This window comes from Glycine max, chromosome 11 (genome assembly GCF_000004515.6).
Source record: "Glycine max cultivar Williams 82 chromosome 11, Glycine_max_v4.0, whole genome shotgun sequence".
Classification (NCBI taxonomy): domain Eukaryota; kingdom Viridiplantae; phylum Streptophyta; class Magnoliopsida; order Fabales; family Fabaceae; genus Glycine; species Glycine max.
The window spans coordinates 6805632-6829149 of record NC_038247.2 but is presented as its reverse complement, the minus strand read 5'-3'; the positions used below and the strand labels follow the sequence as shown (position 1 = coordinate 6829149).

At 29.5% G+C, this 23518-nt stretch overlaps 1 protein-coding gene across 1 annotated transcript; it reads left to right on the top strand.

Annotated features, from left to right (window-relative positions):
- The first annotated feature begins 17021 nt into the window (after window positions 1-17021).
- On the top strand, window positions 17022-23297 carry LOC100794254 (conserved oligomeric Golgi complex subunit 6). Its single transcript, XM_003537659.5, has 11 exons — window positions 17022-17369; window positions 17447-17499; window positions 18514-18661; window positions 18761-18868; window positions 19609-19676; window positions 19912-20035; window positions 20317-20463; window positions 20577-20834; window positions 20919-21203; window positions 21696-21842; window positions 22624-23297. The coding sequence occupies exons 1-11, from the start codon at window positions 17037-17039 to the stop codon at window positions 23140-23142; spliced, it is 2190 nt and encodes a 729-aa protein (XP_003537707.2). The 5' UTR covers window positions 17022-17036; the 3' UTR covers window positions 23143-23297.
- Window positions 23298-23518: the final 221 nt, after the last annotated feature.

The following is a 23518-nucleotide window of genomic DNA, read 5'->3' as shown; positions in this document are numbered from 1 at the left end:
ACAATGTGGTGACATATATAAGTGAAAGATCAATATATCACACAAGCCAAAAATAAGAACCAGCTAAAGATCAATATATTCCATTTATGTTATGCTCTGTTTTGGAATTTTGAAAAGTTTCACAATGTCTCTGTTATTGGGAGTGTAATTTATATATTTCTTGAGTAATTTTACTTAACATCAATTAATTTTAAGATAAAATCTTAAACATAATATTAAACACCATTTAGTCTATGTTATGTCACTTGTATTATAGATGTCTAGTTTTTTTTAACCTAGAATTCCGGTTGAAAGTAAATTTCACATATTTGACTAAAAATATTGTTAAAATATTTCTTGTAAAACTGAGTTATCATCTCTCCTTTCTAATATGATATCTATGGTTTATGAAGGAGATCTTCATCATTTTTGTAGTTCGTGTATTACTTGGTCTGGTAGGTATTTGTGGAGGGGGTGATGGAAAACCTCACATCATTAACCTTAATTATTGAGGTGTGATTTATGTATATTTATTAGGCAATTTTGTTTAATGTTGATAAGTGTTATATTGTACTATAGCTGCAGTTAATTAGAGAGTGATTTGTGTGACTTCGAGTATTATAGGACGAGGATTTATAGGAATTTTGATATTTAATTTTAGTTTATGGTTGTGCACATTTGTGATAGTGTGTGATAATTTTTTCATGTAGTTAATGATTTCTTTATTTGTTATGATTTCATGAACATTTGGAAGGATAAAAGTGGAAATTCAAAGGAGATTTTGAGAGCATTAGCACACCTAATTTGAATATGAAGCTTGCTAGAAGAAAAACAATGAAAAATGCATTTTGCCCTGCATTCTAGCGTTACAACACTTGACAGAAAGTGTAAGCACACTCAAACCTAAGAGGCTAGTTGGCATTTTAAGTTGTCACGTGTTGGCACACTTGACTCTCATTGTTATCCCATGAAAATCTAGAAATAACATTTTTAGTGTTTCTAAATTCCAACACATGACAATCAGGCAATGTCAAAGTGAAGTGTGACTGCACTAACAACGATAAGTAAACCTCTAAATCGATTAAATCAATTAAAATAGATATTTTCAACAACTTTTCCTACTTTTCTTTTTCTCTTACGACACCATGACTTGGAACTTCAAGTTTGATAAAAAAAAAAAAATCAAATTGTAATATCATTCTAATAGATTTATTTTTTATTTTTTTATCAGCCAAATAAAGATATTATAAATATAATCGGACGGACCAGAGGTACCTAAAAAATAGATTACAAAAAACATACATCATAAGAGATCTCCCACCCTTAAAAAAAATAGATTTTTTTTTCTATTATCTGTAATTGTCTCTTAGGGGATGATGAATCTCAATTTGACTTTCTTGTATTTCGGATTCTATATATTACATTTTAATTCTATTTTATGCATTTCCATTGTTTGATTATTCTTAATATTTCTATGGATTGATCAACCAAGGATAAATACATTCACTTGAAATTTTGTTATATGGATTAGATGGAAGCCATTCACCATAGTTGTCCTAGCATAGAAATTAATACTGGTTTGAATTAGCAAACATGATCGTAAATGGACGTCTTAATTTAGTTATTAGAAAAAAAGTTAGCCACCAAGGAGTTGAAGTTAACATAATCTAGAGCATTTGATATTAATTGAAGGTTAAAATTAAATTTGAGTGGAGAGGGGATTTGATTTCTTGGAGTGAGGATTGAGAATATTCTATCCTAACTCTCTTAAATTTTTATTATTATTTCATTTTTTTACTTATTACTATTTCATTTTACTTTGTTCTATTTTGTGATTTATTCTTCTTTCAATAACTATGAACATGACTTTAAGACTAAGCCCAAATAGTAATAATTTTTTGAATTGGTAGTTGAATCCAATATTTATAGATACATTTTATTGATTTTTTTTTGTTACATTATTAGTTGATATGATCCAATACATTTGTTACCCCCCCCCCTTTTAAAATAGAATGAAACATTGTTTTTATATGTTTGTCCTCTTTTATATATATATATATATATATATATATATATATATATATATATATATATATATATATATATATATATATATATGCATCCATACATTAAATTTTTTAATACTGTGTCGTACCATATCCATAGGATACCATTCCTATATGCATGCAACATATCTTTTTATACAAAAAGGAGGAAATTATGCATCATATCCTTGAAAAAAAATTCTAGTCCCCCCTCCTCCTCCAAAGGCAGCAGTATAAAAAAAAATGAAAGATTAAGATCATCAATCTTATACTCTTCTTCACTTTCTTTAGGATGCCATAATATTGTTTCAAACGTTTTTTTTTTCTCGCACCAAAACCTAACGTTTTGATTTTTATGTTCCACCTTTCCGTATCATATGTAGCTTTATTCAATGCATCTAAAAGTCTTGTGATTCCGTAATGCCAAAGCTTGCAACCGATATCAATTACCTACACCGGCTACGATGTCTTGACTCAGATTTAAATATGATTAATTTCTCCAACAATTAGTTAATTTAGGTGGCATATATTTTAGGGTTGCTGAATTGTACTTGATTTTTTGGTACTAATATAATTAAATAATTAGATTTATAAATTTTAACATTTGTAAAAATAAACGTAAGTTTACTAAATTTGACATTTATTGTAAATTAATAATTCTCTATCTATTTTCTTTCAAAATTAATTCTAGAGTTTCTTTTTAAATTTCAGACCAAATTTAATTCATGGAAATTTAGCTATAATTCCTGACAAATTGTAACTAGTGCAATTCGACTACAATTTCTAGCAAATACAAACCTTTTTTATACAGAATGGAATAATAAGCGAAGTGGAGTCAAAAGTGATCGAATTCTGTTGATCTTGAAGTGGCCAATAAATAATGTGTTATTTTTTTGCACAGGATATTTTACAATCTAGTGTCACAATTATAGGGTCAAAAAAATATAATTAAGCTGTCGAAGTCACTAAATCACTGACACAATAATACGCATGACTAAGTTATCATTATGATACTATCATTATTGAAATATACTATATAATGCTTGTTGTTGTTGTATGAGTTAAGTGATTGTAGATTGTCTTGGCTTAACCGATGTAGCTTAAGTTAAACCATAGCCGTTGTTTTGCTTCCATTTCACCTACCCAATTCATCTGTTTTTCTCAAAGAGTGTTGGCAATATTTTTTTTTTTACAGACAAGATATTTTTTAATAGTATATTTTATAACACATTTTTAATATTTAATTAAAATTTATTAGAAATAATAAAATTACAAAAGAGATTCATTAAATATGAAGTAAATTCTATAAATTTGTGTAATTTTTAAGAAATTTTAATCAATAATAAAAAATATAAAAAATTTGTATTGCATAATGTGTTGTTATTATTTCTCTCTCTTTGTACGAGACCAAATATATATTTTATAAAAAATAATTCTTTTTAAGTAGAATAAATTTTTTATGTATGATAATATTTACTTTATAAATATTTAATACAAATGTATATTTAAGAGTTAAATTCGATATCACTTTTTTATCTGCATACTCGATAAAATATATCCTGTTTGTAAAAGTGTGGTAGAAAAGATAGTTTTAAGTAACCGGTAGTTAATGCTTAAAAAATTGGAGTGAAAACATGTTATTGATTCGTTTGTATATCTTGTTAGTTAAATCATATCAATTAAATAGTGAAGACAAAAGATGTCCACCAAAATGTGCGTGTCATTTTGACATAGGTAATTTTTTCGTAAAATTAGTTGAAAATTTAGCCTAGAGTTGAAAATTAGAAATTGATAGCTAAAAGTTAAAAAATTATTTTATTAAATTATAAATATTTGATGAAACTTATAATTAAAATAACTAAAAATATAAATTACAAAAATAATAATATTTATATTCTTCTATTTTATGTAATATTTTTTATGTTAATTATTCTACTATTAATCTTATATTATTTCTTAAAATATTTTCTAATCAAATTTAAAATAATATAAAATACGTTTAAGTAAATATCATACTTTTATTATGTTAATTACTGTAATAGTTAAAGTAAATAATTTAATATAAAATTATTTAAAAAATAATAAACAAAATATAGTGTTGAAATAATAAATTAAATATTATAAGTGATACAATGGTTAAAATAACTAATGTACCATACAAAATATATAATATAATAAAAGATAAACCCATAATTTATTATTATCAATTTTTTTATTTATAATGCTAAATTAATAAAAAAATAGTATAATCATTAAATTAAAAACATAATATTATTACTTGAAGAAAAAAGATTAACGTGCATATTGCAAAACAAAACAATGCTTTGCACGTTGGAGAACAAAAAAAGACAGATGAACACTAATATGTCAAATGTATGAATGAGTAAAAAAATAATAAAATTTTGATTTATTTAAAAAAGTGAACATTAATAAATATATTAAAGATAAAAAAAAAATATAAAAATCTAAAAGTTTAAAGCTGACATTTTAAAAAAATATTATTTTAATGAACATTTTAAAAAACGTTAAAAAAAATTTTAAAAAAAATATTTACTAAAGAAACAAATAAGTCTTTCACTTAATGAAAAAATTAAAAATTAACTTGAAATAATTTGTCATGTCCAACTATCATTCTAGGCTAAAAAAGATCCGATCCTTTGATAGTTATTATGTAATTAAGGTGCAAAATCTTGTCACTATCATGGTTATTTAGTAAGCAAAAAAACTTTTAAAGGTTATTGTCCAACTCGAATAGTTGGAATAGAAGTGTGTTGTGCTGTTATTTCCCCAAGACTACAGACCATAATTTACCACTTTTATATAGTCTTACGGTGTTGTGTTATTTTCCATCGATGGACAGACGTATCTCTCAGCAATAATGGATTGGCCCTTTTCATCTCTTTCTAATTAAAGAAAGAAAACCTTTTGTAAACCAAATATAAAGATTAAAGAATTGGTATTTTATTTTATTACGTTATCAACAAAATAAAATGAATTAATTATTATCAAATCGAAGCTCGAAAACGAAACGACAATACATAAACTTGTAGGGGCCGGGTCATGGGTGCATCTATGGGAGAGGGGAAGGTGTCGTTTAGCAAGTTAGCAAATGGAGTTAAGAAGTTGACACGTGGCACCCACTCCCATTTTGTAGTGGAGCAAAGCTTCTTGTCGTTTTCTCTTCTAATGCTGATTAGGTCTCGACACTCTCACGCGCATCTCCCCCACAAATCATCTGGTGGCGCGTGGGATCCACTCCTGCCCCTCCACTCATTTCATTATTATCTTTTATTGTATCTTAGTCCCACAAACACTATATATGGTATTGTAGTTTTTTATTTTATAAAACATCATATACGATTAATTTGATTGATTAGTTTCAATGATAATATTGTTAAGTAGATTGAAGATGGTAATCAACGTGATTCTCGAATTTTATACGAGATAAGAGTTATCGTTTGTGTAAGAGAGAAAGAAAAAGAAAAAGAAAAAAAAAACTAAGTGAGTTAAAGTGAAATTAAAAATCTATAAGTAAATTCCTAGGAGACAAAACCTATGACTACATAAAAGAGGAAAAAGAAAAACTATGACTATATATGAGCATACAAAGACGACATAGGAAATTGTTGAATTTCTAAGGGTGTGTTTGGTTTATATTTTTATTTTTTTAAATTGTTTTTATTTTTAAAAGATTAGAATTCTGAAAATATATTTGGTTTGATTTCTTATTTTTTACTTTTAAGAAATAAAAACATTAAAAATGTGTTTTCAAAAGGAAATGTATTTTTAAATTTACTTAAAATTACATTACTACCACGTTTTCATTTTATCCAAAATGAGATTCATCGTTTCAACTGAAAATAAGATTTTATTGTTTTCAATTTTTGATTCGTTTGAGAAAATATTTTCACTAAAAATGTTTTAAAAAATTCAACCAAACGCATTTCTATCACCATTCTTTCTTTTCAATCAAAATGAAAACAAAAAATAGTTAAACCAAACATCCCCTAAAATTTTTTTTTAGTCCGGGGTCATATTTGATATAATTGAGATTAAATACTTTCCAAGCATTTCCATGACGTTTTTCAATTAGGCCTATGCCATTAGATCATTAATTTACAGGTCACTTGATTAATAATATAACATTATTGATACTTCCCTTTTTTAAAAAAGGTTTAAATTACATTGTTAATATATTTTTAAATAGGATAAATTACTTATTTGGTCCATGATTCTTACTTTTTTAATCCCTATAATTTATATTTAATTTTCTTTTAGTCACTGTAATTTTAAAAGTGTTATTTTTAGTAGTTTCATTATTCTTACTTTTTTAGTTACTATAATTTTCAAATTACACAGAATTAAAATGTAAACTATAGGGATTAAAAAAAACACTTTTAAATCACAGGAACTAAAACAGAATTAAAATGTAAACTATAAAAATTAAAAAAATCACTTTCAAATTATAAAAATTAAAAATATAAGAATCATAAAACTATAGGAACCAAAATGAGTAATTTAAACTTTTAAAAATTATTTAAATTGTATAATTGACAAAACAAGCTCTCTGACATGATGCAAGGTAGATTGGTGTGAGTTGCATCTTATAATGAGTCAAACTAAAAATTATAGTTCAACTAAAGTCTCTAAACTAAAGTTCAAGCTCAATAAAAATTTAATATTTTTTTTGAGTTTTTGCGAGTTTTAATTTATAGATTAGACTGGATATAACCATGATCAAATTTGACTAAAAAAATTCTCATTTAACTTAGGTTGAAAATTTAAAACCTATATTCCGCGTACGAGTTCAAACTAGTTGATTGACCCGCTCAGTTTATTACCTCTATTCTAACATGATTCTCAACATCATCAATAGTTAATTTTAAACATTTATTAACAATTTTATAACTATAAAAGTAAACAAAAAATGTTGAAGAAAAATTTAAAACTATTTGTATAAATACTTAATGACAATTCCATTTTATTCTTAAAAATTATAAAATCAATAATTAAGTAATCATAGCTATCTTTTTTTCTTTTCTGAGGAAGTATTCAAAGCTATCTTTTTTTCTTTTCTGAGGAAGTATTCAAAGCTATCTGATAACACTGAAAATGCTACAGAAATTGAAAAAAAGTACATCTTGATATGCGTGTGAAGATTTTCACATTATTAGCCAATTATACATTAGGTTTGGCGTGATTTTTTTACGGAAAGGTTTGGTGTGATTTTAAGAGCGGTTATTATCAAAGTTAAATAATATATAATTACTTACAATTAGATGATAAATTAAAAAAATTACATTGATTGTTGATGGTTGTGTATTAATTGATGTGAGATTATTTTAATTTAATTAATGATTTTAAATTTAAATCTTGAGTATATAATTATGTCAAATATTTTGAATAAATTTATTGTGTTTACGATAATTTTAATCCATTCGAACAAGATTGTTTTTAATAAAAAATATATGTGATCTAGATGAAAACAAAATTGTTTGTATTAAAATAAATAAAATTAGCACATATTAATATCTCGGATAATATAATTTAAACAATTAAAGGAAAAGTTAGTGTAATATAACACTTTTTAGAGGAAGAAAAATGCAATTTACTTGATTGACAAATTATGTAGTATTATTTTTAAGCACAAACAAATATATTATAAACAAGAACTTCTTTAATAGTAACCTAAAAAAAATCTTTATTACTCAATGTAATTTTTTCTAATAATAATATAAAATATTTTACAAACCAAATGACATTGATAAAAAAATAAAATAAATGGATCACTTCCAAAGTCATGTCTTTTTCTTTTAGCATTACAAATAAGATGGTTGTCATTTTCTTTGTGGTTAAGTCTAAGAGCTTTCCATATCTTTAATTACAATAATTGCTGCTTATAGTGTTGACCCCTTTCAACCCATAGGACATATACAAAAAACTTTTTTGAAAATCGACGTATGATATCACACACACAAAAAAATCGACGTATGATCTTCATTGGGTTTAGGAAATGATGATAATGCTGATATCTTATATCACCTTTTAATTAAAATTACAAAGGACAAGGCTGATATATATAAAATTGAAACTGTACCATATTTAACCAAAACAAGTGGCAGAACTTCCATCTCAATCAATTTTTTATACCCCACGTATCTTTGTTATGTACTGATCTCTTTGATCAGCTCATTTGTTTTCACTTGTTTGTATGATACAATATCCTTTGCATGCCACATCAATGTCTGATGTGACACAACAAGTGATCCAAATCCAACTTGTCAAGTAATTTTATAGCTTATATACCAGTATCTCAGTGACTGGGAATTTAATTATTTTATCTAAGATGGAGATTGGAGAATATATTTTTTTCGACTTTCTCTTTTACATGAGTTTTATACTTCTTTCTTTTCAAATATAAATACCATGATCTTTGTGCTACGAAATGAAAACCAAATGTGATCTCATTTATAATATTTATCAATCAAATCAATAAATCAGAAGAAGAGAGAAAGAGAGGGAGATGCTAAAGTTGTGGGTGCACGAGTGAAATCGCTGCTTTAGCCTTTAGTTGAAATTCCTTAGAATACAATATATGGAGCAAGATTTAAATATATCTGAATATTCATTTTAAAAAAATATAATATAATTTTGACTCATCTTTTATTAGTAGAAGAAGAAGAAAAAGAAAAGGAAAGGTATACATAACATTCGAGTTTACGATGATATACAATTCATTTATAAAGTGTAAACATGATACATTTCACTTTGAAGTTTTTATGTTTTTATTCTATTTTCTCTTATATTAAAATTTGAATAATTAATAATGGAATAAAAGTTATTTTTAAAATTAATATATTATTTATCAACACGACTTCTCTTTGAGTATTTAACTTTATTTTTTATCTGTAATCTTGTATACTTTTAAATATTATTATTTAAATTTAAGTAAATAAGTGTAATTTTAAATTTATATCTTAATATACTATACAAAATTAAAGATATATTTTTTGAAAATAAATTATATTTTTACGATAATTTAAATTCTATTATTATTTTATAAATTTTAATACATGATCAATAAAAAAGATGTGTTGATTTAAATGGTTTATTTCATATTTGTCTATTCATTTTAAAAGATTTTTTTCTTTGATTTATTCTTAATTAAAAATAAAAATATTCATCATTAATAGAAAATATTTTATTTTAAATTTCTACATTGATTGAGAATCAAGACCAAGGGTTATAAACTCCCTCTTCCATTAACAATGTAGCAAATGTATATTAAAACGTTAATCAGAAGATGGGGGACACTCTATCCCCTTAGCCTTAATTTGGGGGTGAGCTATTTGTTTTGGTACATAAAAAAAGTCTTACATTGATTAGGAGTTAAAATTAATGATAATTTATAAACACTCTTCTCTTTTAATTAACTTTTTGGACAATATATCAAATACCGTGATTTTAAATGTTATTCACTCATGTAGGATATGATTATATGATTCATATTTACACCTTTTATTTTGAGTTTTTTTTTTTTTTTTTTGAGATAGAGAACTGTTAAGCGCATGCATCAATCAACACTAAATTATTTTAGTTTAATCAATGATTCTAAGTTTAAATTTTGGATATACAACTATTGCATTAAATACTTCAAAGAGAAAATTTATCACTCATAATAATTCTATCAAACTTGAGTAAGATTACCTCTTATAGAAAAAACATACTATTGACCTCATAAAAAAACAGGGAGAGATGGAATAAGTAAAATAAGGTATCTCAAGTCATGAACCGAAAGTGTTTCTATTTTCATATCATTTTACGGTGTAAATGTTACGTTATTTTTTCTTACAAGACCCACATGATATATAGATTCTTTTATAAGGGGTCAACTTTTGTGCTCAAAATATAATATAAAAATGAAAAAGAATAATTTTCTATTAAAAGTATATTTTTAACCTTTTTAATGATGCTTCCTAATGATATCAAGTCATTTCAGTAAGAAAATAATAATTAGAAAGAGTATAATCCTAGGACTCTTGTCTTTAATTTACATGCTCTTTCGGTTCTTTCTTTGCTTATTCTATAAATAGAGATTACGCATGGGATAAATTCCTTGCATGTATTAGTGATACTTTACAACTCATTAGAAAAGAAAACAAAAACAAAACCAATTGAGATTGCATGCTGGCAAGTAATCAATCCCGGTATCTTCTCAATCAAAATCATGTATATTAATAATAAATGATAAATTAGTTTGTTTTCGGTAAAGAGATGATAAATTAGTTTAATTGGGACGGAATAATTTTCTGGTGGAAGGGATAATTCAAATGGTATCATTCACGTCTGTGACAATTGGAGTTCCCCCCATTAATTGCTTTATTCATGTTAATTTCTTAATGAATCTACCAGCTATAGTTCCATCACACATAAACAGACTACCTATATATAAATTAATTAATAAATTCCTTTATCTCATAATTCAAAGCAATATATGCCATAACAATGACGAGTAGCTCTCACACTTGGAAAAACATGACGAATGCAAGTTGCATGTTTCTTTATGGTCACGGTTAGGTTTGAGACGCATGTCCAATTGTCCATATATGTTTCTTTTAAAGTCAACGCATGAAGAACAGGTAAAATTGTAACAAAAATCGTTCTATGGGGTTACATCCATATGATGGGTGTCGTGGATATCTGAGTCATAATATATATAACTAAATAATTTTCTCCTAAAATTTATTCTTTGATTAATTTTTTTTATTAATTATCTATAATTTATATCAATCTAAATCAATCTCTATATATTAAATAAGTGGATGCTCTTCCCTATATATATATATATCACCACTTTCTTTAATAATGGAGATGACGGGCTGAAACTGATTGCGGCACTTGCACTGCACTTTCTATTCTCTTTGTAACTGACATTAATTATATTATCTTTTACTCCAACTGCATTCTATGTTGTCAAAAAGATGATGGGAATTATTATTAAACAATGATGACAATCAGACTAACAACTTTGTGAGCACTTTGGATCACTAACTGACTAGTTGGGTGTAATTAATGTTTTTGCAACATTGCATGTCATGTTAGAAGAGGGGGAAAAAAAGACAGCAGTTGCAAGTAGAAAGTTAATTAGCTGTTTCAAAAGCGGGCATTACCGAAAAAAGATGCACTTTGGTTGTTATGATGGATCTTTAATTATGAGCTGTACTTGGAACTCGCTTCAAGCCTTCCCATAGTTAATGATTATTTATTAGATATAGAAAAAAGGGCTAGCGAAATTTTAGTGGGGGTTGCGGTGTTGATCGATCATTGCAGGCTAATTCATTTGGTGAATTGGGTTTGCATTTTGAGATTTTGAGGGACAAAGGATAGGAAATCATGGACAGAATTTAGGAGAATTGAAAGAAATGGATTCCTGATGACTCATGAAGTGATTCATGGGCAAACTGTGCAGAAAGGAATTTGAGTAATTGACCATAGCTTTAGGATATATGCAAGGCAGTGTACATCATATAGGTTTGTAGCCTGTGCCCATTTCCCCATTTGTTCCCTGTGTTGTTGGAGTAGCAGGTACCATCATTTCATGTGCCTATTTAATCAACTTTTATTTAGACTATATGTATATTTTACATGAGGAGATAATTACGTTGAAATTGAATATAAGCAACCAAAATCATTTTTTTAAAAATATTTAATATAACTAAATATTAAAATCTTGAATTCAAGATTATTCTTATTTTTTATTAACAAAAGAATTTAAACTTACAGTTTTTTTTCTCTCTTTCTTGTTTTTCACTAAATCAACCTTATAAATTATAACTCTCATTAAGATTATTGATGAACCTGAATAATCTCGTGACAGTTATTCATGTTTATTTGGTTATGTTAATTAACTTTAATGTGATTTTATATTGTACTACACATGTTTTGCACACATTGTACATTGGTCCATGTGATAGATTCCAAATTGGATCACTGGCACTGATAAATAGACCCCCCAGAGAGGGAGAGAGAGAGAGAGGGGCATGCATGAAAGTGGGGATGATGTGGAATAAGGTAATGACAGAAAGGGCAACCGGCAAATCTCAGGTGCCACTGCAAGATTTTCAGACAGCAAAACCCACATAAAACACGCGCGTGTCTCCCTTGTTCCTTCCCTTTATTTTTATTTTTATTATCTCTCTCCTTTGCTTTTTTCCTAACATCTCATTTCCTTTCTTCCATTATTTTCTCAATTGAGTTGTAGGAGTTAGGGGATTTCAATTCTTCGCCCCCCACAGCCATAATTGCTGAAATGATGTACAATATATTCACGGATCTAGAGATATAGACTGGCCATGATGATGATCAAGTAGTTGATGGGATACGTATATAGGATATAGGTGTGAGTCATTGTGCTAGAGGATTTTGAGGGAAAAAGAGAGATCAAAAGTTAATTAAAATTGAATGTACATCTTAGATTTGTTGAAAGTGGACAAGCACATGATAATTGGAATGATTGTGTGTATTGAATATCCGTATAGATAAATCCACCGCAGCCCCTCTTAGCAATATGCTAGTTGATACGCTAGAAAGCATGCGCAATATATGGCACAGTGTTGTGTGTGTCTATATATATATATATATATATATATATAATGTGCAGCACAAAACACTATTCATTCAGTCATTCTCACGTAAGCATTGGAGCTACCTGCATTCACACGTGTTTAGCTTAATTCCAACTTAATTCTTCTAATTTGCCCTACTAAGTAATAGATTACTATAGTTGAATGTAATTACGGGTCTTTATGGATACAAGAATTCTAATATATTTGTGCTTTGCTACTAGACAACCTCATACAGTCATTTCTGTTGCCCCAAATTAAATGCTATTCAGACTTCTATGGTAATTTTCACAGAAGAAACAAGAGGCATATATAGGTAAGAGGAGAAAGGCAAGAGAGGATTTTTTTAAAAGAATAATATATAACGTACTGTAATAAAATATTTATGAAGTTTATGAAATACTTTTTTCAATATATATATATATATATATATATATATATATATATATATATATATATATTTAATGTCTATACATTATCATAGACGAGTTTAATATTTTTTTTTCTTCTCTTTATATAATTTTGAGGAAACGACACTTGATTCATAATTGCTATAAATTGATTTATTTTCTAAATCATCATGATATTTTCTTTGTTCCTTTTTATGGTTATTTCCCTAATTTTGCTTGACATATATGGATAGAAAAAAACCAATGAAGCGAAAATGAGTGTTTCAAGATAGAGATAAAATAGTCTTATATTGCTAAAGAATTAAGACTAAAGATAATTTATAAATTTCTTTCTCTTCTTGACCAATTGAATTTTTCTTCAAGGATAGAATTATGAGACTAATTTCTATAATTTTAAAAACTCAAACATGAAATCATAGTTAAGTTATAACAATCTTGCAAAGAAAGAATCAAACTTTTCTGTAAACTCTTTTCTTTCTCGTTGGATTTAGAGATTCTGAGAAATAATTGACTTTCACTACCCTTCTTCCCTATTAAGAACATTTAAATTCAGTCCCCCTCTGTACAAAAAATAAATAAATTCAGTTCTCCTACTCCCTTTTTTTTTTAAAAAAAATTATTAATGGATTGTTTTTCTTTTTCTTTCAAATCATCCCAATAAAACCTTTGCTGAAAAAAAATCCCCCGTACATGACCAACCTTTTGGCATCAATAATTGAATTTTTGTCAGTAGCTTTTGCTTTTCCTGATATATAGCTTATAAAAAACATTGTATGCATGCCAACGCCATTAAAATATAATAAAAATATAAATTTAAAGTTAATTTCATATATACTCTCAACTTTCAAGGCCTTTAAACTATTTCTAAGTATTTTTTATTTTTTATTTATCTTAGAACTCTTGATATTTAAAAATGATTTTGAACTCATCTGCGAGAACAAATTAAATTCTACCTCCTTCAGCACTTATTTTTTCGTATTTAAGATTTGAAAATGCAATTTTTTTTTTAACATTTGGACTAACGCACATTGATTTTCTGAGTGACAAACTGATAATGCGAATAATATAAATATGAGGAAAATACTAACAAGTACTTTTTTTTAGAAGGAACTAACAAGTACCTTAAGAATACCTATTAAGGAATCAAAAGTATATTTTTTTTTATTAGGATCTGTGGTTTTTGCCACAATCTCAACAAAAAATTTTAATACAAATTTTCTATCTATTGATTTAACAAGTGCCCTTAGGATCTTAAAATATAATAGTACTGTAAATTTTTGAAATTACCAAGCGTAAGGCTAGCTCTATTCTTTTAAGAGTAAACACTTAATTCAATTCTAAAACAAAAAATATTCAAATCAATTTAGTCACTAAAGAAAAAGTCTTGTAATCCTTCAAAATTATAAATGTAAAATATTTTAGTTCTTCGATATATATATTTTTCTTTTTTTCTTTCTTAATTTCCATATATCTATTAGTCTTTGAAAAAGTGAACTGTGTATATAATTCATGACAAAAATATTAGTGATCTAAATTAGTGCCTAAAAATATTTTCTCAAATGATTGGAAAGACTAAAGTGTTCAATATTTGTAATCTTTAGAAACTATTGTTTTGTAATTTTTTTCTTTCATAAAAAAACTAAATTGTTTTGAGTATTTTTTTGTTTGTTTAGAAATTGATTTCGGTGTTTAATTACTATACTTTTCGCTATCATCAATACATTTAGTCTATTCATATACTATACCGCGATTTTATAAATTATTTTTGAATTGTACAATATAATTAAAAAAAATTGATGTATAAGGGAGTACATCAAATATTTAACTATAACATTAGTTCTATTCTATTCGACTCATAAGGATTCCCCTTGCTCTTGATATCTAGTACTGAAAACAATAAAAGAAATGCTATACTGTAACAAAAAAGATGAATAGATATATATAGTTCCCTTTTAAATCTAATTATGAGTGTCAGCTAATAAAAGCACTACGAGAAGACATCTTTTGGATTCACTTTAGACCAGGTCAATGCTAAATCTACTCATAGAATTCACATTCTCAAAATTCTTTCTCTTTGATTTCAGTATATGCATCTGTAATTTATCTTATCATCTTGAATTCACCATCTAATTAATAAAATATTCTCAATGTATATTTTATTAATTGAATAATTAAGAAAGACAAACTGCTAGCTTAAAGAATGATTTGCAATATCAAGTTTGAGAAAGATATTTTTATTTTATGATAAAATATCATATAAAAGTAGAAAAAACTCAACTAAAGGACGTGATACCATATTTTGTGCAAACTAGCTAGAGAAGCACTAATTCCTGCTCCCTTGCTTGGTAGGCCAGGGGATAATTATTATTTATGACCGTACGACCAGTTTCTATTGCTTTCTTCTATACATATAAATCTATTCACATTGTTTCAACTTTCATGTGTTTATGTGCACTTTTTTTTTGGTTTTGTTTTGTTTACTCACACAGCGTTTGAACCAGTTAATGTATATTATTGTCTCTATATAAATGAAGCTATGAAAGTCAAGTTATCTATATCGAAATTGAAAGATTCATGAAAAACTATCTGTACTTACCATCACCAAAAGAAGGAAAAACTATCTATACTTACCGTGACAATAATTATAAACAAAACTAGTTATATCCAAACCAAAATTTAAAGGTTTATAAACAAGAATGTAGCCATGATAAATAGTAAAACAAAACTAAAATATGATCATATGTCTAGTCATATTGCATGTTTTCTGAGTCAGTGCAAATGCGAGAAGGGAGAACGAATATCTCGTGAGAAAGAAAAGAGAAAGACACAATTTGTACTTGTACAACATTACAATTTACAACCATTGATCTAAAAAATATAGTACTTATTCAGTTTACCTTTACAGCTAAATGTGATCGTGTCTATACCCCATGTATGGTATGATGATTCACCAACAAAAAATTGTATAGTATTAATAATATAATGATAATGATGATTTGTAAATTTTTTAAACTTTTTTCTTTGGTTAAATAATTTTTAAAGTCAACAGCACACCTATGATGGACTCAAAAAGTATCGCAACACAACTGCGATGGACTAAAAAACCAAATATATGAACACAGTTGCGGCCATCTTATTTTCCTTTCTCCATGGGCCTGATACATCGTCTTGAGGCCCATGTTATTCTCACTCCTCTTTTTACTCTTTCCAATCCTCACCTTTTGTTTTTGTTTTTCTTTGATAGTAATACTCCAATAGAAACAAGTTTCCACTGTTCATTTTTCTTCTTCTTACATAAAAGATGAAAACTAGTTCCTTCGAATTAATGAGAAGTGAAAAAAAATACAATACAAAAAGGCACAATGGTAGTAGGAGAAAAAGAAAAGAGGCAAAGGAAGGAAGTGTTTCATGGGAAAGAAGAGAATGGAGTGGAAGGATGAGAAAAGGGTTAAAAGAAAGTGAGTGAGACCAATTGGGATTGGGTCTAGTAAAATATGTAGTCTCTCACAATATGGTGAAGGTTGTTGCTTCCCAGTTCCAGTGGCTTCTTGCATTTTTTTAAGAATATTTTTTTGAAATTTCGAATTGGTCATTCTAAAAACGAAAAAAGAAAATACATTTCAGAATGTAATTTTACAATTCAGATGAACCATTCTCTAGAAGGCAAAAAAGGAGTGCAGGAAGCATTAGCCTATGGTGAATTAAAGTTCAAATTCCAACTAGGAGAGATGTCCATACTTAGTATACTGACATGTCTCAAAATGATTGTCTTTTGAAAGAAAAGACTTGTGGGAAAAATTTTAAACAAAGAGAGAGAGGAGGAGGAGGTGGTGTGAAGAAAGGGGTAGAACAGAAAAAAAACTAGGAAGTGAGAAGAGAAAAAAGTGCTGGAGGGTTGAAAATAACATGGGCCTCAAGTTAAATTCTAGTCAACATCCAAAACAAGTCCATCAAGCCCGAACTTACAAGACACGACAGGTATGCATCCCGAACCGGGTTTAACGAACAAAATTGCTAGAAACAGAGAAAGCAAGTTAGATCAAAGATCTGAATCGAGATCGGAGAAGAGGAAGAAGAAGAAGAAGAGTATGGGAACGACGGTGGCGGGTCTAGCGCCGGGTCTGTCACGGAAGCTGAAGAAGGTTCTAGAATCTCGGATCGATACGCCAGACCTCTTGTCTTCGCTCAACACGCTCTCTTCCTTCTACGATGACAACACTCCTCAGGCGCGTCGCAACCTCCGATCCACCATCGAGAAGCGCGCCCTCTCCATCAACCGCGAATTCCTCGACGCTTCCCACGCCGCGCAGCTGGTAATTCCTCCTCCCCCGCCGCCGCTGTTACTTCACTTGCTTCCGCTGTTCTGATCCCTCTGCATTTTCTTTGTTAGGCCTTGGATAGCGTGGAGAACGAGGTCGATGCGCTCGCTGAGTGCTGTGACAGGTCTGGATTTACGTTTCAGAGAGTTTCTTAGTTGCATTTCGTGTTTGCGTGTTTATCATAACAAGTTGATGCGCGTGTGACTAGATTTCTGTATGCTTTGATGCCGAGTGTAGTTGACTGAAGCTCAGTAGAGTGATTTTGAGTTGCATTCACTTCTGCTTCTGTAGGAATTGCTTATATAGACGCTAGTTGCATTGTGTCCATGTAACTGATTACTGCTGAAATAAGTATTCAAAAATCGAAATGAGATAATGATGTGAAATTTACTGATAAATCATTAATCATTTTCCATCCTGGTAAATAATGTATCCTTTGGAAGCATAGTAAACATATTCGCTCAAAGATTACCTTGGCAGGGCTTGTAAAATGCAGGTGAAGGAGAACAATGCAGTTTTGAGGAGATAATTTCTATGTGACCTGGGATTCAACCTTTTATATCCTTTTAGTTTTATTATTCTGATGCCTTGTGCATATATGCATTTTATGCACAAAGAAATCAATGTTCCACGTGAAGAAGAATAGAAGATAAATAAAAAATAGCTATAATTTTAATTAGGAATAAAAATAGCTTGCTCATCGTGTAGTGTGTGTCTAGAGTTCTGGTTCGGATTTAGGTTGTTTTTCAATCACTTAATAGGATGTTCTTGGGCTTTTAGTGGGTGATTTGGGTGAAATAGTTAGGAAATTTTTTCTAAATTATGTACAAGGCAGGCAGTTCCATCATCCCATGCTAGCAAGCATGTTAGAGCTGAGTATGGCTTGTGATCAAGAGATTCAATTTCTGTATTACATGTGGAATTTTAACCTGTGATTCTCAATTTTGGGTTTTAGCAGTGCAGCTCCATAGTCACTAGTTTATGACTCATGTTTTGGGATTTTAAACTTTGCCTCATAGAATATCAAGGTTACATTTGAAAATTTTGAAATTGTCTAATTGTTCTTTCAAAGAGAATAAACTCTTTATTTTGCTAGTCTGTAGATTCTTTGATAAAATTTTAGGTTCTATATTTACAGGATAGCAAAGGCTTTGAATAGTTGTAGTGCTAGCACCGCTGACATTATCGGCACCACAGAGAGGCTCAAACAAGAGCTTGAAACTACTACACAAAGACAAGAGATTGTAGCATGTTTCTTACGTGATTATCAGCTCTCCCCTGAAGAGGTTTAAATTAATGTTTTATGTCTTGAACTATGGCTTTGTGAATTAAATGAAATAAATGTACTTTGTTCTTGCTTACAATTAATTGTTGATTATTTGTAGATAAATGCACTTAGAGAAGAAGAGCTGAATGAAAACTTTTTCAAGGCATTATCTCATGTCCAAGAGATTCATGCCAATTGCAAAGTGTTGCTTAGGACACATCATCAGGTAATCTTCTTGCTGTCTCTATCCCCCTATATTATGCATGCAATTCAAACCCTGTTTTCTGAAATCTGAATTCTGAACCCAAAATGCCTATATGATTATGAGTTTACTTGGGAATACTCTTCATCCTCTTGTGCAATATTTTGCATCCTTGACTTAAAGTGGGGAGAGTTCTGCTAGCTGGCTGTTGTTGCAAAGTGGGTAATAGCGTTACAAAGGTGAATGTGGAAAAGGATTTATGTTATGAGTGTAGCAAACAGGAAGGAGGTGCACATCTTTGGAACAAAAATGAAAGTTTCCTGGATGCATATGCTCTCTATTATTCAATAATTTGAAGTAATTAATCCTTAATCAACCCTCCCCCATACCTTCGCATAGCGAAGAGCCTCTGGACAATGGGGTACGAAGTTTAATCCTTAATCAACCCTAGTTCTGGTTGTACGAGTTCCAAAGATTTCCATTACTGACAACTTAAAATGCACAGTAAGATGTTCTATAATTAAATAGAATTAACAAATATTATTAATTTTATATTTATATTTCTCTAAGTTATAAATGATCGAAGCAACTGGGTCTTTCTATTTCTTCATGTCAATAATTGTTTTGTTGTATGCTGTTTGCTTTTCTGTCACAATTTTCACTTAGTATTGGCCTTTTTCTGGCTGGTTTGCCCCATTCTTAGCTGTTACTTTCAGTTTAAAATAAAATTTCATTTTTTATTAAATTAAGGAATTTCATTGCAGCGTGCTGGTTTAGAGCTGATGGATATGATGGCTGTGTATCAAGAAGGAGCTTATGAGCGCCTATGCAGGTGAAGATTCATCTACTTCAGCCTCATATGGCTAGAGCATGCATTGTATTTTTTCTGTGTGAGTTACTACAAGTATGAAGTGTGAATTTTAATCTCTGTATGTATTGTTGATATAAATGTCAAAGATAGACATTTTCTATCTTGTATTTTCTCAAAGTCTCTTACAAGTTGTTTCTTTGTATTGAGATCAACTAGATTTATGATATATATAACTACTTATAATATTCATTTCTAGGTGGGTTCAGGCTGAATGTCGAAAATTGGGTGACACTGACAATCCTGAAGTTAGTGAGCTTCTGAAAACTGCAGTGCGCTACCTAAGGGAAAGATCTGTCCTTTTCAAATATTGTGCTGAAGAGGTAATTCTGTCGTGGATTTAATAAGCTTTTTTCTAAAATTGACAATTCTAGTTTTTCTTGGGATTAAAGTTTGGCCATCTTCCAAGGTAATATTGAGATATTTTGTATTCTGAAGCATATTATATTGCACCATCTATTGGTGACTATGATAAAAAAAAATTGTCAGTGGACCTCATCAATAATAAGATCTAAAGAATATTCTTATTGTCAAATTGAAACTTGGATTGTCTTTATCATCCTTTGCTTGTGCGTAAAAAAATATTGATTTACTAATTTTGCAGGTAGCCAATATGAGACACAATGCACTATTTAGAAGATTTATAAGTGCTCTTACACGTGGAGGACCTGGTGGATTGCCTCGACCAATTGAAGTGCATGCTCATGACCCACTACGATATGTTGGTGATATGCTAGGCTGGTTGCATCAGGTATGACATGAAAGCCTTGTGGATGAATGCTTGAAGCCACTTTGGCTCTTCTGAATGCTATTTTTCTGCCATGGCTTATTTGTTCATCATATACTATTTTTGTATGTATGCAGGCCTTGGCATCTGAACGTGAACTTGTAGCTGTATTACTTGATCCAGATACAATTACCGATTCTGGTCCGAAGCAATTCTCCAATAACTCTGAGAATGGCTCTGGGAAGACAGAATCTGACTTGATGTTTGTTCTTGATAGAATTTTTGAAGGAGTATGTCGACCGTTTAAATTGAGAGTTGAACAAGTTTTACAGTCTCAACCAAGTCTTATAGTATCCTACAAACTCAGTAGTACACTTGAATTTTACTGCTACACTGTAAGTTGTGGTCTTTGTTCCTCTTTCTTGATTGCAGTAATTCCTTATGTTAATATATTTTTATGATTTCTCATGGTCCTATAGATCTCAGATTTACTTGGGCGAGAAACTGCACTTTGTAATACACTATGGGCACTGAAAGATGCTGCTCAGAAAACATTTTTTGATATTTTAAAAGGTCGAGGGGAAAAGCTTTTGCGGTATCCCCCACTTGTTGCTGTTGATCTTTCCCCGCCACCAGCAGTGAGGGAAGGGGTATCTGTACTTCTTGAAGTTATCGACAACTACAACAGCATGATGGTTCCTGCTTCTGGCCAAAAACCTGCTTTTGGTCCAGTTATATCTGCTATACTGGATCCAATAGTTCAGGTATACTTCTCAATCTGGTACCTGCATTTGATAATTGATAGCATATCATTCTGTGTAGTTATTATTTGGGATTATAATTTTAGGAATTTTGTACATGTCTGGTAATCCTTATTGGTGGAAGAAATAATCACCTATTCTTTAAAAGTTATCTTAGAAAGTTAGAAAAATAAGCTTTTCTTTCTTTAAAAGTAAGTTGAATCAAGTACACATCTTTACATTTTGCAACTGTCTATATATAGGTTATCGCTGTAGACCTTGAACTATTTGGCTTTTGAGTAATAATTATAATTTCTATTTAAAGAGTATTTGATATTGTTTGTAGGAGTACTCTGCACCGTAGAGTAGTACCCTAGGTTTATTTTCCCTTTATTCCCCATTGTAAAACATCCAATTTGAAGACAACAAAATTTTGCTTATTCATTTTGAGAAGTCATTGGCTGCGATTTTAATGAATTATAGGAGATAATTGCTTTGGCTTCCTATTTGTTGCAGATGTGTGAACAAGCAGCGGAGGCACACAAGTCAAAGGGAGCCGGCCATTCATCAAGAAGAAGTAGGATGAGTTCCGACTCTGGTCAACTTACTAAATCATCAGTTGATGCAATTTTGTCAAATAGTAGCTCTGCATCTTCTTCACTGGTCTGTTCTTACTCCTTCTCTTTTTGAGTTTTACAGATATTTTCTGCTTTAAAGATTTTAGTTTTTTTTTTCCTGCTTTTGCTATGAACTTTATTTCTCTGCGTTTTAATAAACTTTTATTCCCATTTTATTAAAAATAGAGAGAGGGGAGAGAGAGAGAATGCTATTTAGCGCCCTTAAGGCACTAGTTAAGAAAACAAAAGTGGAAAGTATTCAATGAAAAAGAGAAATTTTTGCATTGAAATTGCAAAAGTCATGTAATACTTCGCAAGTAATAAGAAACACTTAATAAAATATATTAAATATATCTTAATCAATAAATGTCCTTAAGATACTAATTAGTAAAACAAAATAAGTTTCAATGATCCGGGGTTGTGTGTGTGTGTGTGCGCCTGCACGTGCTTTTCATTTGCTCTTGTTGGTGCACGAGTCTATGTTTACAACCTTTTAAAATCAGTCCTACAAGAAATTAAATGAAAACTTTATTTGGAATCTAGAGAATGAAATCGAAAAATTCTGTAATTTTACTGGAAATTTTCTCAGAAATTCTATGTCATGTTGTAAATGTATAATCTTGTGGACCAACAAATAAAGTTCCATATTCCATTATTCCAGGTATGAAGTGGAAGGAATATGGGAGAACAACTTAAACATATATGTTGTAAATATAACAGGCAAATTTTGGATTTCTTTTATGAAAGTTTCTTTTATTTTATCCAATAGACTAGCTTTTGGTTTTGTACGACGTTTGCCTTAACTTATGCCATGTTTGTTTTGACAGACTAGTGAAACCCCTTCAAAGATTTTTCTCATTAACTGCTTGTGTGCCATTCAACAACCTCTATCTGGATACGAGGCTGTTGCTGATTACGTGAAAAGACTTGGAGCAATGATAGATAATCATTTGTGTGTTCTCGTGGAAAAAGAAGCTGATGCAATCTTAAGAAGATGTAATTTGTCAGAGAAGATGCCGCACTTCCAGAATTCAATCCACAAGGAAGGGGACAATGAAGTGGGTACCCCATTGGCTGAGATGGAGGACACTAGTCCAGCTGTTCTTTCGGAGTGTTTGAAAGCTCTGTTTGGCCTTATCTTGGGAAGTGAAAGTTCCCTGCCGGAATTTGAGCAGATGCAGGTTCCAAGGTTGCGTTCTGAAGCTACTATTGGCGTGGCCAGGTCACTGGCCGAAGCTTATGACCTTATTTATAAGGCTATTATGGATCCCAAGAATGGTTATCCGGACCCCAGGTCGTTGGCAAGGCATCCACCTAATCAGATAAGAACTATATTAGGAATTTAAGTTTTGTCGATTTGTTTAGCTCCGAGTCCGACCTCTTGCTCATTATGTTCATTATGTTTGTTAATTACGTATATAACCTCTCTCTTTCTCATTTGAGATTGTATTGATATACTTACAATAAATAATTCTGTTATCTATTAACTTTTGAGATGCTATATCGGAATTCTATTATTGTTGTTGTTAATGATTATAATTCATTGAAGTTAATCTTATAGTTTTATAAACTTCCCTACACAATATAATTTCTTAGAAAAAGTTATCAAACGTGTCATTTTATAAAATTTGATTGGCTTTTGTTAAATGCACTCCTTTTTTTTTCTCTCTCTTTTTTTTATAATGTACAATTACGTAAATAACTTTATTCCTCACTCATGTT